The 17061-nt window shown below is 39.0% G+C and overlaps 1 protein-coding gene across 4 annotated transcripts in view; it reads right to left on the bottom strand.

The window, feature by feature from the left end:
• NELL1 (neural EGFL like 1) overlaps positions 1 to 17061 on the bottom strand; it is a 994364-nt gene that overhangs the window by 45868 nt on the left and 931435 nt on the right. For all 4 annotated transcript variants that reach the window (XM_060262209.1, XM_060262211.1, XM_060262210.1 and 1 more), the window contains one exon: positions 102 to 295. In XM_060262209.1, coding sequence (XP_060118192.1) covers positions 102 to 295 — 194 coding nt within the window. The remainder of the gene's footprint in view (positions 1 to 101; positions 296 to 17061) is intronic.

Here is a 17061-nt window from a genome sequence, read left to right as displayed (position 1 = left end):
ACAAGGGAAAAATAATCTGTAAACAAAGGACTTCAGTTATTCACAGAACAAATACAAGAGACCTTTAGATAATGTACAAAGCAAACCAAACAGGAACTTACCTTACAGGAGCAAACAGAGCATCTGTCTTGCTTCAGAGTCCATACCTGGCCATTCCGTTTCAAGCTTCCTTCATGCAGGCAGTCACCAGTGCAAGATGGTCCAGATGGACAGAGGCAATCAAACCCTCCAGCCAGGTTCACACAGGCTGAATCATTCCAACAGGTGTGAGTCCGTAAGGCACATTCATCAATATCTGCATAACACAGAAAATTTATTGGGCTTCAACTAACTCTGTTATAAGTTGCACCTAAGGAAAATTAAAGTTGGTGGGTTGTATAAGTAAGTAACTCTACCCATACCTACTTTTTGCAGCTACACTGTTAGTTCAAAAGGCAATGGATTTGTAAGCTATTTTTACTTTTTGTTCTTTTCTAATTTAACAATGTATGATTAGAGCATTTGCTAGATGCTTAATAATTAAGAGCTAATGTGTCTGCCACAAACAGTCAGCAAGGATGAACAGTATTTTAAACAATACTGTGAATTTTATACCAAGTAGAAACAAATGCTCTCAGTTAGATCATATCCTGTTCTGAATTTTGTAAAGAAACAGAAAGTAGCACAAAAATTGTGAGCAGTTGTGTGAGCTAAACTAATAACAAGAACAAGAAGCAAGACATAAGACAAAAAGGAAAAGAAATCATGGCACTCCCAAAGTGCAGTATAATGCAAGGGTGAAAGGGACTCCAGGGAATGTGGCATCAAGGAAAAGCAGTTTATTATCATAGGATTACACAATTATCTCATTAAGAACCAGTTCATACATTAGTCTCAGCTGGTTTCCCCGCTTATTTTACTTGCCACATGTGCTTTATTTGTGTGAGCAAATCAATGCTGGAAGATCACTGTTATGTATTGTATTTGATGCGTGGTGGGAAACTTTCACGGGCAACTGCCGGAACTCTAGCAACGCGATATTTCTGTCTGCTGGACTCTTTTAAGTAAGCAATGAGCAGTCAGGACATGCAACTTGACTGTCATGATTTGGTAGGGAAAGTTGGGGTGGTGGTTCTTTTTGCATGTATATAAGTGGGGGCACTGCCATGCCATGTTGTCTTAGTATGTAGTTAGCAATAAAGCCAGTTCTGTGTGAACTCCAAATGTACCGAACCCAGTATTTAACAATCATGTAACAGCTTCTGGCTCATGAAAACTAATGTATGACCATTCATAAATCCTTTCATCAACATTTCACTGCTTGCACAGATATATCATTTGTGTGAGTGTTCAATGCAGTCTTAATGATGTCTTAAATGTGGTAATGTGCTGATATTATCTGCCTTATGGAACTTATTTGGGTGGAAAGATGGCATAGAAATGTTTTAAATAAATAAATAACACATGAACCACCTTTGACTACCTATTAAAAACTGTAAAATGTCTTAAAATCTTCTTTTTAAGAACGAAGATAAAACTGAAATTTAGTTAAGATCGTGTTAAAAAAATTTAAATTAAATGAAGAAATTTGAGCTAATTGATGAAAAGGAACATACAATTCTGGCCACAGTGATTCATGCTCTGATTACATTGATGTTAGATTACTGTAATATACAGTATGTGGGATTCTGCTGAAAACTCTTATGAAACTACATTTGGTCCAAAATGAAGCAGCCAGAATACTGTCAGGGGCTGGTTATGGGGACAGGAAGACCCTGTGTTGAAAAATCTGCACTGATTTCCCACGTGTTTCTGGGCATAATCCAAAGTGCTGGTTCTTACCTTTAAAGCCCCAAATTGGATTTTGGTCAGAGTACCTGAATGACCATCTTCTCCGATACTGTCCCACCCAGTAATAAAGCTCAAGCCCTGCTCTCTGTGCCCCTGCTTTCAGAGATGAGGTTAGTGGTGCCTAGAGACAATTTTTGTTTTTTTTTGGTGGCACCTCACCTTTGCAGAACTCTCCCCCTTGAGGCTCACCTGGTATCTATGTCATATTTTTTTTATGTGCTAGGCTTAAAGACATTTCTTTTACGTAGGCTTTAAATTATCAATGTGTTAACTGTCTGCTTCTGTTTTAAGGATACTTTATATGATGCTTATTATATATATATATATATATATATATATATATATATATATATATATATATATATATATATATATATATATATATATATATATATATATATATATATATATATATATATATAAATATATAATCTAGTAAAGTCCTATGAGCTGGTAAGGTCTTTTAGTAACCATATTATTTCTCTATTTCAGTATTTGCAGTTGCAAAGATTTATTAAACAAAAACTGCATTCTGAATACAGAATGAAGGCAAAACATCAACCTAACAAGATTGAAATCAATTCATCTCACATTGAAATTCTATATTATGCAGTTTTTGTTTAGTAAATCTTTATAGTTGCAAATGTTGAAATAGAGAAATAATATAGCCACTACAAGATTTTACTAGCTCATAGAATTTCTAAAATTATTTTTACTATCTCATAAAAATGATCTGTGTTTGCCTCAGTCCAAAAATTACATTGCTGTTTTGGACTCAGTTCAAGCATAGCTGATGTCCAAGGTGACAGATGAGGAATCAGTTTCCATCACCATTATCCCAAGTTATCAAAATGGCAACAATTACTAGAGCCTTTGTAAATAAAACTTTTTAAAGATGATCCAACCTCTCAAAGATACAGATAGTTGTACAGATCTAACTACACTCTTCACCACTGAGCTAACCATAAGATTTTAGCTGTGTGGTAATAGTCTACTACACTGGGGATTGCTAGTCCCCCAGATTTCCACTTTAACTGAGCTTTTTTCCAGACAATCCCTGGCACTTTCCCCTCCATTCAAAATCCATAATAAATTTCTGACCACCTTTGGAAGAGTAGACATTTAAATCACATTAATTCTGTCAAATAAAGTTAATTGTAAGGAAGCCTAATACTCCAACGTAGATTTAATTTCTCTTAGTTTGCAAATTCAATTTGTTGAGTTTGCAAAACAAATTTATATCAGCCTATATCTGAATCACTGATTACCTAGTTACTGCAACTGAATAGGATGCTTCATTGTAACCCCCCCCCCCTTACATTAGAAAATACTACTTTGGTTTTAGAAATTTATAATTTCTATCCATATATTGCCGTGTACTCAATTTTCTTAAGCTTCTTACTAAATTTATCACTATCTAATATAAAAATGGTCAAATCATTGGCATAAAAACTCAATTTCATACAGTAATTTTGAATTTTGATCCACTGAATCTCCAAAAGAATCTTCTATATAGATTACAAATTGCTCAAAGTAGGGCTGAAAGAGGACAGCCCTGCTTAACATCCCATAATATTTTATTAGGTTTAATAAAAAATAAGATATTATTAATCTTGCCAATGAATCAGAGTATATACTTCATGCCCAATTAATACAGCCATTGGCAAAACCAAATGTTTTCAGCATAGCCAATAAGAATTTAGCATCTATGCAGTCAAATGTCTTATCGACAATGAGAAACAGAAAGGCTGCTTTCAGCTTTTATTTACAGTGTATTGGATTATATTTAAAACTTTCTGTATATTTGAAGTTAATGATAATTTAGGAATAAAACCAGCTTGATTGCTGATTATATATTCTGAAATAATTTGCGCCAAGTGAAAGGAAAATGATTTTAAAATCTTATAATAATTGTGTAATAAAGTTACAGGTTTATATGAACCTGTTTCTTTAGCTTCTTTTCCAGGCTTTAACACTAATTTTCCTGTAGTCCATGAATTGATAAGTGCTTTGTAGTATATATTTCATGTGATGCAATAAATAATGTAGAAGACAAATTTCCATAAAGGCTTGATAATATTCTGTGGTGAAACCATCCAGACCAGCTGCTTTATTTTAATTTTTAAAAAATAATAATGGTAGAAATTACTTCTTGTAAGGCTAATGGATGAACTAACTAGTTCTTATAATCTTCAGTAAGCTTTAGTATTTTTAAATCCATAAGAAATCTATTTTTCAGTTGCAGAATTATCAGCAATACATATTTTCTCATAATACTCCTTAAACTCCTTAACAACTCTATCCATTTTTGTTTCAAGAATGCCATTGCTATTTCTAATAACTGAAATGGTTCCCTTTGCTTTATGCTTATTTATTCTAGCTGCTAACAGCTTACCTATCCCCCCCACCCCCCTCTTTTTTGAAAAATCAAATATTTCTTACTGAGCCCAAAGGAAAAAAAGATAAGGGAACTCTTCATGATTGCTGCTAGAAAGGATTACAGCATCTCACCATCTCATGGTGGCAACAACAGAGGAGTCAATCATATTTCATACTGTACCAGCTGATATCAGAAGGCACAAAGGTGTGCATCACATGGCCAGATAGAGGGGAGAAAGGGTTGACAGGTCTGTGTTAGAAAATACCTGGAAACTCTGGAGCTGGATCCAGGAGAAGGCAGGGTTTGGGGAGGGAAGTGTCCTCAGTATGGTTCAATACCATAGTGTCCACCCTTCAAAGGAGCCATTTTCTCCAGGGGTCAAACCACATGAAAAGCTGTGAAAAATAACTAACCCCAATACAAAAAGTGTGCTAAATATTCAGTCTCTTTATAATTGCAATATCAATATGAACATTCAAATACAAAATCCTTATAATAGAAAGTCCTGTGAAATTCAATGTAAAATGTGTATTCAGATGTCTATACAGTACACAAAATTTCATGTCATCCATGGGTCCATGCTTATGTGTCATTGATTTGACACAAAAGATTTGAAAAATTGACAAGACACCTTTTACATTGAATTTTGAAGGAGCTTTATTTAAGGAGTCGGACTGTACAAGCACTTTACAGAAAGAAAGAAGGAGTGGAAAGAGAGACCTACTTGTATTGAGATTGGAAGAGTGATGTACTTTGCAAGTGTTTATGAACTTTCATAGGACTTTCTTTTATAAGGACTTTGTATTTGAATGTTCATATTGATATTGTGATTAGGGTTGCCAAGTCCTATTCAAGAAACATCTGGGGACTTTGGGGGTGGAGCCAGGAGACATTAGGGGTGGAGCCAAGATCAAGGCTGCGACAAGCATCATTGAACTCCAAAGTTCTGGCTATCACATTTAAAGGGACCGCACACCTTTTTGAATGCCCTTCCATAGAAAATAATGAAGGAGAGGGGCACCTTCTTAGGGGGCTGGTCCAATCCTTTTGAAACTTGGGGAGTATTTTGGGGAGAGGCACTGGATGCTATACTGAAAATTTGGTGCCTCTATCTCAAACGACAGCTCCCCCAGAGGCCCAGATACCCATGGATCATTTCTCCATTATTTCCTGTGGGAATAAGTCTCCATAGGGAATAATAGAGTTCCCGGCAGACATTTCCCTCCCCTCCCCCCGCCTTCTGATGACCCTGAAGCGGGGGAAGGGCATACAAACCGAGGGATCCCCTGCCCCTACCTGAGGATTGGCAACCCTAATTGTGATTATTAAGAGACTGAATATTTTGCATATTTTTTGTATTGGGGTTAGATATTTTTCATGGCTTTTTATGTGGTTTGAGCTACTTCCATGATTCTCTCTTGGCTACATTTTCTTCAGGAGAGTTGATCTCTGCTCACTGGAAATCAGTTGTAAAAGCAGGAGATCTCCAGGCCCCACCTGGAGGCAGGCAACTTTAAGCAGAGCATCCACCACAACTCCAACAGATGAAGTGCTACTGATTCTCCCACTCACTTCCCCGTTACCTCTCCCAGATATTCTCACTTCTTTTCTTGCTCTAATAGTCAACCAGACAGTAATTCAAAACCTTCTCATCATTCCTACTTTCCTTCTCATAATTCCTGCCCTCTCCAGCTGAGTTCTGAATTCATGTTACACAAGGAAGCAAAATTAGACTAGCAGTAGTAAGCAGAATTCAGTGATGCAAAGGAAGATGTTTTACTAGAAGCTGCCTTCATGAAATAGAAACTGAACTCCATAAATGTTTGCTAGAGGAAATAAAAGAGTTGAGGATTAGAAATTTAAACAGATTCAGTAATAAAAATAAAATTACAATCACCAGGTTTTCTTAGCTAAGTCTATATGGTAATCATTGAGCATCTTAAAATGTGCATAGATATATTTAAATTCAGCAGCACATTAAAATTACTGGCTCACTTCCTGTGAGAGTGGTGGCAGACCTATAGTTAAAACGAGCTGTGTTTTCTTGGTAAAATTTTAAGGCCCTATTTGCACCTATTTTAGCTGCAAATAAACTTAACTATACACTGTACATTCCCTGAAAAAAGACTTACCATATTGTGGTGCAGCACAAAGATTTGCAGTTAGATTAAATTTTAAAAAATAATGTTATGTGCACAAGTATTATATTAATGTTTACATGCAAATTATAAGCTATGCAATGTGGGACAGAAACAACAATGAAATTCTGGACTCTATACATTCTTTCAGTGCCAAGAGAATGACATCAATAATAGGACTGTTGATTTTTCTATCCTGTAGCAAGCTGTGTTAATGCCTCACTAAACACAAATTAGTATTGCTTTCCTGTATCTCCCCCCCTTCCAGACCATCATGGGAAAGAAAGACATGTTGGGAAAGATCAGAATGAAATCCAACAGAAATAGAAAGTTACTCTTACTCTTGCCCTTGTGCTTGACATGGTCTGCCCTAGGCTGCTCAATTTTTTTAAAAAAAGATCCCAAGGAAAGAATTACCGTCACATTCCACATGCAAGTAGAACTTCATTTTACGGGGCTTCCGGAGTTGGAAAGATGAGGAACTGACACATCTCCCTTTCGTGGAGTGGACCAACGCCTTTATTCTGGACATAAAAGGTGTTTTTATCACCTGCTGTTTACCCTCCCAGTTATGGGAAGAGTCCAAGACATGCTTGCAAGATTTTGAGGAGTTTAACTTTGGCTGGCGAGGAGTCCCGCTGGCGCTCCTTTTCGGCTTTGAAGAATCTCCCGTGAAAAATCGCATAACAACATCTACAAAGGCTTTTTGGAGTCATTAAATTGACATAAATTCACCCAATCCCAACTTTCTATGGACTATAGACTACTGAAGATTGGAACGATCGGTCATAAGGAAGCTTTGGACACTTGATAAGGTACAATTCTTGTCTTTCATTCCGGGATTAAAAGAACGTTTTTAAACTAAAGAAACAAAGATTTGGAACTATTTGCAAAGAAGTAAAGCTGTGTTACAGAGGTTGGGGGTGAAATCGTGGCTTTGGGACTTTAATAGGTGCTGTAAAATTCAAAAAAACAAGATTTGTTTACCTTTGTGGCTTCTGCAAAAAAAATCCCCCGTCATAACAAAGCCTCGGCTTGCAACTGGGAAACAGGAAGTTACGAAATATCGTGAGAGTGGAAACCACTGAGAACGGGACTTCATTTCCAGAGAGGCAGGAAACAGTGCTGGGAGAAGAGGGACACATCCTAGACCTCTAGGCCTACTCTAGCCCAAAAAATCATAGAGTTGGGGCCTCAAAAAGTTGTGGCCGCCATTTTGAATGTTTACAAAACTTTAAATATTAATATCTTGGCCCAGGAAGCTCTGTGGATGGCGATTTTGGGCTTGCTGAAGAGGGCAGGCTCTAATCTATTAAACCCTGTTATCGGTTTGTAGTTTGGTGAGGTCAACTTGGGGTCTATTATATGCTATGGGAAGACTGATGTCTGATCCAAAATATGAACTAAGAATGCATGGAAGAGCTGGCTCAGTAGAGGCAAAATGTCTAAGATTGCCCAAGAACAGCTGGATGCTATGTAGGCCAGATTAACAAAGGCAATGAAAGATTTGTTAACTACAAGTGAGAAAAAGTTGACTAAAGAGACTAAAGAAATAACAAAAGAGATAACTAAGGAACTAACAAAAGAAATAAATTTCAGTGCTGAGGCTGTAAAGAAAGAGCTCAAGAAAGAAATTGAAGATCTGAAGAAGGAGTCACAAGCAACAACACAGAAGATGCAAGAGGTGGAAAATAGAGTTACAAATCAAGATGTTACAATAAAGAAGATTCAAGAAAAAGTCCTACTACAAGACTGTAAGCTGATGCCAGAAAACAATCAAGAGGACTAAAAGAAATATATCACGACTATTATTGCTGAATATTTGGGTGAAGAGCCAGAGAAGATTGAAGATCGATGTGATTACGTGTACAGGGTCAATTCAGAGTTTGCCAGAAGGTGTAAATTGCCAAGAGACACAGTAATTAAATTTACCACTAGAGATATAGTGGGAAGGATCTTGAGCCAACAATTTGCAAAAGAATTGGTGGTGGAGGAGAGCAGAGTCAGAATAATGAAGGAACTACCAAGGAAGGTCATCAGTGACAGAAGACAATTTAAACCTTTGACGGATAAATTAAGGGCAAAAGGTACAAGATATAGATGGATTTTACCAGCCGGACTTAGTTTTGAGTATAAAAGGCTGAAGTATTCCATAATAGACATTCAAGGCATGGAAGGGTTTTTGGCGGACAATAAGGATTTTGGGGACACAGCTTAATTGAAGAATCATTATGGATTACAAATTAATTTTTTTGAATGTTAATGGCCTAAATTTGCCACAGAAACAAAGAGCAACATTTCATTGGATTACAAAACAAAAATGTAATATAATTTGTTTACAAGAAGTACACATTAGACAACCAGATTACAATTTTTTACGTAACAAATTTTTAGGGGAAGAATTTGGTTCATTGGCTAAAGAAAAAAAATAGGGGGAGTGATTTTTTACATAAAGAAGGAGCTGAAGCCAAAACTGATTTTTAAAGATAATGAAGGTAGATAGTTTTGTAGAACTGTAGAAGTTTTGATGTATGGCAAAAAGACTCTGTTGTTGGGACTTTATGTTCCTAATGGGGCTAAGAGTGACTTTTTTCAATATTATGAAACAACTGGATCAAGTAACATACGATCAGATAATGCTTATGGGTGACTTTAATGTAACTATTCAGAACTCTTTAGATAGATCTGGGGGAAAAATGTAGATGGTAAACTACCTAAAGCATTTTTTGAACTAATTAAACAAGAGAGCTTAGAAGATGTGTGGAGAAAATTCAACCCCAGGGTATGAGACTATACTTTTTTTTCAGCCAGACATAATACTTTTTCTAGGATTGATATGTTATGGGCTACAAAAGAGCTGGGACTGATCACAAAAAAAGTAGAGATTCTTCTGAAAATAGGTGCAGACCATAACCCATTGATGTGGTTGGCTAAAGGGAGGGAAAAAGAGAGGAGGTGGAGGGTAAATGATTAATTATTACAGAAAGTAGAGGTAGTGGCATCTCTAGAAAAAGAAACTAAAGCTTTTTTACAAATAAATGACAACCAAGAGGTACAATTTCAAATGGTTTGGGATGCCTATAAAGCTGTGATGGGAGGAACATTAATTACATTGAATAATAAGGACAGAAGGGCAAATGAAAAGCAATTGTTGGACTTACAAAAGGAAATAAGTAAAAAGGAAATTGAATTAAGAAAGAGACCGGGGAAAAAGAAAATTTTGCAAGAAATTACAATCTTACAGAGTCAGTTAAGTCATTTACTGAATAAAGAGGTGGAGTGGAATTTGAAAAGACTCCAACAAAAATCTTTTGAAGGGGCAAACAAACCTGGAAAGTATTTGGCGTGGCAAATGAGGAAAAGAAGGGAAAATAAATACATAAACAAGATTAAAACCGGTGGCAAAGAAATTGTAGACCAGGAGGGCATCAAAAGGGAATTCTACAAATACTATGCTATCTTATTTAAAGGCCAGTGAGTTGATAAAGAAAGAATAGAAGCTTATTTACAAAATTTGAAGGTAAATCCAACAACAGAAATGGTGAAAGAAACATTGAATGATCCAATTGAAAAAGGTGAAATAGCTGCAATCAGTTCAATAAAAATAGGGAAAGCACCGGGACCGGATGGTTTTTCAATAAAATTTTACAAAGTTCTTATAAATATATTAGTTCCAATGCTCCAAAAATTGATGAATAATACCCGTTTGGATGGGCAAGTGCCAAATACTTGGAAAGAAGCAGTTATTTTATTGTTACCAAAAGAAGAAGAAGAATTGCAGATTTATATCCCGCACTTCTCTCTGAATCAGAGACTCAGAGCGGCTTACAATCTCCTATATCTTCTCCCCCCACAACAGACACCCTGTGAGAAGACAGAGATGCTACAAATGTGAAAAATTATAGACCGATTTCATTGCTTAACAATGACTACAAAATCTTTGCAAAAAATTTGGCGGAAAGGCTAAAACAATACCTGCATAGGTTTATCTGTGAGGAGCAGGCTGGCTTTCTCCCGAAGAGGCAAATTAGAGACAATATCAGAACAGTGGTGGACATTGTATGGTATTATGAAAAACATCCAGAAAAAGAAGTGGCACTCTTTTTTGCTGATGCGGAGAAAGCCTTTGACAATCTTAATTGGGACTTTTTGTTTGCAGCGATGGGCAAGGGTCGAAACGGCAGGTGGAAGATGCCACTGGAAGCCGCAGTCCTGATCCTGCATGTAGGCGGTTCAGGGTATTGGTCACCTGATGCTGACCCGGAGACGAAAGCATTTTTAGGCAGCACCCTGAACGACCAAGCAGCCTTATCTAGGGACAGTACTGCTTGCTCCGCACAAAGAGGGGCCTAGAAAAGGTGGCCTAAACAAAGCTCGTTTCCCCCCCCCCAGTAGGCTAGCCACGGTACTTGGCAAACTCAGCATTGGCAACTGCAATGATAATGGGCGCCTCCTGCTAGAATTCTGCACGGAGCACCAGCTCACCATCACCAACACTATCTTGCAGAAGAAGAACAGCCTGAAGACAACCTGGATGCACCCACAGTCCAAGCACTGGCACCTTATCGACTACATTCTGGTGCGCCAGAGAGAGACCTTCGAGATGTCTTACACACCCGAGTAATGCCCAGTGCGGAATGTCATACGGATCATCGTCTTGTACGCTGCAATCTCCGTCTTCACTTTAAACCCACACCCAGGAGAGGAGGTATCCCTCGGAGGAAGCTTCAGGTTGGCAGCTGTGACGGAAAGCTAGGGGTTAACCAGAAACTGAAGACGCACAGGGCCTGCGTCAGGTGACCTGAGGGTGGGGGCAAAGTGCTCAGAGCTCTCATGGAGGGAAAGTGGTTGAGTGACAGAAACTGCCGAGGCAGTCATTCAGTCAGAAGTCTGTCAGTGTTGGGGCCTGACAGAGACTGAGAGGGTCAGTTCGTGCTTGACCGAGGCTGGGAGGGCAGCTGATCCTGTGAAGGAGCTTCAGACAGTGGCGGGAAAGTCTTCCAGAGACTGCAAGCTCGACAAAACCAGCCAAGAGGGCTGTGTGTGTGTAAGTCAGTCAAGACCTGAACGGTCACAGACACCTATAGACAACTCTGAAGATCTAGTGAGGTGGTTGAGGGAGCGGATGTGGGTCTGAGACACCAGAAGGACTGGTAGTAGTGGCTCCAGTCGAGGGGTGAGACTTGGCACATCATTCCCAAGAGGACAGGCCTTTGCTAGAGGTGGAGAGAGCAAGTTATAGGGAAACTGTGAACTGTGTAACTGAGAGACTCAAAGAAGGAAGAAAAAGTGATTGTAAAGCCTGAAACAACTGAGCAACATGTTAGCCTGTGTAAATATCTCCCATATCCCCAGTTTAAAGACTTTGTGTTATAATAAATCTGTGGTTTGAGTTAAAGTTCTCGAGAGCCTATATTTTTGGGAAGAACAAACAAAGCTGCTGTGGTCCCCTAAGAAGCAAATTCTATTTCCATCAGATAATAACAAAGTAAAATACCCCGAAGAGACTGAAATAAAGAGATCCAGTGAGGCCGTGAGGCGGGCGCTGCTATAGCAGCCTTCAGTCACCCGAAGTTAAAGCTGCCTTCCAGGCAAAACTCCAGTCAAGAATTGAGGACCCCAGTTGCCCCACAGACCCTTCTCCAGAAGCACTCTGGGAACACCTAAAAACTACCATCCTGTTGATCTCTGAAGAAGTCCTTGGGTTCTCCACAAGGAAGAACAAGGACTGGTTTGATGAGAACAATCAAGAGATCCAAGAATTACTAGCGAAAAAGAGATCTGCCTACCAAGCACATCTTGCTCAGCCCTCCTGTCCCAGGAAAAAAACAATCTTTCATGCTGCATGTAGCAACCTCCAGCGCAAGCTTCGAGACATTCAGAATGAGTGGTGGACCAAGCTTGCAGAGAGAACCCAGCTGTGTGCAGACACTGGTGATTTAAGAGGGTTCTATGAAGCTCTGAAGGCAGTATATGGCCCATCATATCAAGCTCAGAGTCCCTTGCATAGTGCAGACGGCCAAGTGCTCCTCACAGACAAGGCATCCATACTGAACCGGTGGTCAGAGTATTTTCAGGTTCTCTTCAGTGCCAACCGCGTAGTTCAAGATTCAGCAATCCACCTCACCCCACTTCAACCAGTGAAAACAGAGTTGGATGAGATCCCCACCCTAGAAGAGACTGTTAAAGCCATCAAGCAACTGAAAAGTGGCAAGACTGCGGGAGTTGATGGAATCCCACCAGAGATCTGGAATCATGGGGGCACAGTACTACATAGCACACTTCACAAAGTACTTGTCACTTGCTGGGAACAAGGCAAACTACCTCAGGACTTTCGCAATGCAATCATCATCACTCTACACAAGAACAAAGGGGAAAAGTCAGACTGCTCCAACTACTGGGGGATAACCCTGCTCTCCATTGCAGGCAAAATCCTTGCCAGAATACTCCTGAACAGACTGGTGCCCACCATTGCAGAAGAACTCCTCCCAGAGAGCCAGTGCAGCTTGAGAGCTAACAGGAGCACCACCGACATGGTATTTGTTCTCAGGCAGCTCCAAGAGAAATGCAGGGAACAGAACAAGGGTCTATATGTGACTTTTGTCAACCTTACCAAAGCTTTCGATACCGTTAGCAGGAAAGGCCTGTGGCAAATCTTGGAACGTTTAGGATGTCCCCCAAGGTTCCTCAGCATGATCATCCAGCTACATGAAGACCAGCAAGGCCAAGTCAGACACTGCAACGACCTCTCGGAGCCCTTCCCAATAGGCACAGGTGTAAAGCAAGGCTGCGTTCTCGCGCCAACTCTCTTTATGATCTTCTTTAGCATGATGCTTCAAAGAACCACAGTAGATCTAGATGATGACGATGGTGTCTACATCCGCTATTGCACCGATGGCAGCCTGTTCAACCTGAGGCGACTAAAGGCTCACTCCAAGACAATGGAAAAACTCATCTGCGAGCTACTGTTTGCTGATGATGCTGCACTCATCTCCCACTCGGCATCAATTCTGCAGCATATGACGTCCTGCTTTGCAGAGGCTGCCAAGCTATTCGGCCTAGAAGTTAGTCTGAAGAAGACAGAAGTTCTCCACCAGCCTGCACCCCAGGAAGATTATCACCCTCCCTGCATCACTGTGGGTGAATCAGTTCTGAAGACAGTCCAGCAGTTCAGCTACCTGGGGTGCATCATCTCCTCAGATGCCAAGATCGACAAGGAGATTGACAACAGGCTGGCAAAGGCAAACCGTGCATTTGGCCGACTGCACAAAAGAGTGTGGAGCAACAAGCATCTGAAAAAAGGCACAAAGATCAATGTTTACAAAGCGGTTGTGATGACAACCCTCATCTACGGCTCCGAATCATGGGTTTTATACCGTCATCACCTGCGACTCCTTGAGCGCTTTCATCAGCGCTGCCTTCGCACCATCCTCAACATCCACTGGAGTGACTTTGTGACCAACACTGAAGTCCTCAAGAGGGCGGAGGTTACAAGCATCGAGGCACTGCTGTTGAAGACGCAGCTGCGCTGGGCAGGGCATATTTCTAGGATGGAAAACCACCACCTTCCCAAGATTGCTCTGTATGGCGAACTTTCCACCGGCCATCGAAATAGAGGGGCACCAAAGAAGAGGTACAAGGACTCCTTGAAGAAATCCCTTGGCACCTGTCGCATCAACCATCACCAGTGGTCTGACCTAGCCTCAGATCGCAAAGCATGGAGGCACACCATCCACCAGGCTGTCTCTTCCTTTGAGAACGCATGCATAGCTGGTCTTGAGGACAAAAGGAGATTGAGGAAGAATCGCACTGCTACAGCACCAACCCCAAATCAGACTTTTCCCTGCAGCCACTGTGGCCGGATCTGCCTGTCTCGCATTGGTCTTGTCAGCCACCAGCGAGCCTGCAGCAGACGTGGACTACTGCACCCTTTTTAACTCATAGTTCGTGAAGTCAAGCCGAGAGATGGAAAAAGCAGGGTTGGGAAAAGATTTTATAAGAATGGTGAAGGCGATATATATATACTGAACAGTGAGCTAAGCTATGTGTTAATTCAGATTTAACTGAGCAAATGGTTATCAGCAAAGGTACAAGACAAGGTTGCCCTCTATCCCCATTGCTATTTATAATGACTCTAGAGATTTTGTTGTTGCAAATAACAGAAGATAAGGAAATAGAGGGGCTAAAATTGAAAGGATGGACTTATAAATATAGAGCCTTTGCAGATGATGTGATGTTTATTATTGAAAATCTAATACAAGTATTACCATTGTTATTGGAAAAAATCAGAGAATATGGTGACCTTTCTGGGTTTTACATAAATAAAGAAAAATTTATTATTGTCCAAATAGAAAGAACTTCAAAATGCAACTGGATGCGAAGTCACCTCGAAAGTAAGATACTTGGGTGTAGAGATCACGATGAAAAATATAGATCTGTTTAAAAATAATTATGATAAACTTTGGCATAAAATTGAAGCCGATGTGTTGAAATGGAATAAACTGAACTTGTCTCTTTTGGGCAGGATAGCTGCCATGAAAATGAATGTCTTACCAAGAATGTTGTTCCTCTTTCCAACAATTCCTATTGTGAAAGAAGTTAAACAGTTCAATAGATGGCAAAAAAAGATTTCTGAATTTGTATGGGCGGGGGAAAAAAGCAAGAGTCAAAAGGAAAATACTAATTGATGCGGAAGAACGAGGAGGTTTTCAACTGCCGGATCTCAAATTATATCATGAAGCAGTATGTTTAGTATGGCTCAAGAACTGGTTAACCTTATCAACCAGAAGTTATTGGCGTTAGAAGGTCATGGAAATCTATTTGGTTGGCATGCATATTTGTATTATGTGAAGGAGAAGATGGATGGTTTCTTCCGACATCATTTTATAAGAAGTAGTTTGTTGAATACTTGGAAAAATATTTTAAATATGGTGATGAGAGGAAACCACTGTGGATTGTACCAATGGAAGTTACAAAATGGATTTCTGACTCACAGGAAGACAAATGGGTTACATACAAACAATTGCTAAAAATTAAGGGTGGCAAAGTAGAATTAAAAGTGGAGGAAGAACTGCAAGACAAATTTAATTGGTTCCAGATGCTACAAATTAAAAGTCTAGTGGATAAATATATCAGGACTACAGGTATAAGGCAAGATCAGACAGAAATGGAAAAAGTGCTATTAGGGGAAGATGAAAAGTTGATTGCAAAGATGTATAAATTGTTATTGAAATGGTCTACAGAAGATGAAGTAGTAAAATCTCAAATGATTAAATGGGCAATAAATATGAATAAAGAAATTTCAATGGAGACATGGGAACACCTATGGAAGAACTCTATGAAAATATCGACATGTAATAATATAAAAGAAAACTGTTTGAAAATGCAATACAGGTGGTATATGACACCTAAGAAGTTAGCAAAAATGAACAAGCAGGCATCTGATCGGAGTTGGAAATGTTAAAAGCATGAAGGCTCTTTTTATCATATGTGGTGGACATGTGAAAAAGCAAGACAATTTTGGCAAATGATTCAACAAGAGATGTCGAAGATTTTGGGATATGAAGTTAAAAGGGCACCAGATACCTTTCTGGTAGGATTACAAATGGAAAGTTTTCCGAAGCAAGACAGGACTTTGGTGTGGTATATGTTGTCAGCTGCAAGAACATTGTTTGCACAAAGGTGGAAGCAAGCTGAAATACCAGATAAATGGGACTGGATTTTAAAAACTTTACATTGGAGTGAAATGGATAGATTTACTAGAATCCTGAAAGACAGTGATGCAGAAAAATTTAAAGATGAATGGAAGGAGTTTCAGGACTATATTGAAAAGCATTTGGTGGTTTTTGAAAATGTAAGCTGAAATTGGGGGAAATGGGGGAGACAGGTGATTAGAAAGAATTTTTTGAATCAATATACGATAGCTCCTTTTATTAGCAGTTAGAAAATATAGTGATAATTACAACAAACAGTTATAATTGATGTGATAATAGATTGATGAAAGATAAGTGTAATACTAAGGGTGAACTAAAAGGTTAAGGTGATATGATTTAGTATATTGAGATAAATAAGTTCAGGTTGTGCTAACAATGTCCTGAAGGAAAGCTAGAAGACTGAATTATAAATAGAGATATAAAGACATTATTAGATTTTATGTAAATTTTATAGTGCAAGATTCTAAAACGGATGGTACCTTAATTTTTTTTCTCAATAGCTTGAAGCATCGACGGAGGTAAAAAAAAAAAAAAAAAAAGAGGTGTGGAAGTGAGAAAAAAAGAAAAGAAAATGTGTAATGTATTGATAAGGATTGAAATATTGCTTTTTCCTCCTTTTTTCTTTTTTTATTATTTGAAATACATTTCAGTATATTGCAAAATTTAATAAATTTGGTTAACACAGAACCTCATTTTACGTTAATGTTATTAAATGCTTCTACTTCCCTAGAAAACCTTCCTGGGAGTGATGATTCTCTGGTCTCACTTCTGACCAGAGAAATAATTTGTCCGTCATTTTGAGGAATGTCAATGCCTATGTTTTTAATACCATTACTTTTCTCTCAAATTTGCATTTACTAATATGCAGCTTGAAAGGGACACTGTATATTTGGATGCCTTCCACACTGGGATGGGATTTTATGGTTTCCTGATTGCTATTGTGGTTGCTGAAAAAATGCAGTAGCAATGTGTCTTCCCTACAATCTCGCTGCCCCAGTTC

The sequence above is a fragment of the Heteronotia binoei genome, chromosome 21 (genome assembly GCF_032191835.1).
Source record: "Heteronotia binoei isolate CCM8104 ecotype False Entrance Well chromosome 21, APGP_CSIRO_Hbin_v1, whole genome shotgun sequence".
NCBI lineage: Eukaryota > Metazoa > Chordata > Lepidosauria > Squamata > Gekkonidae > Heteronotia > Heteronotia binoei.
This window is presented reverse-complemented; position numbering and strand designations above follow the sequence as displayed.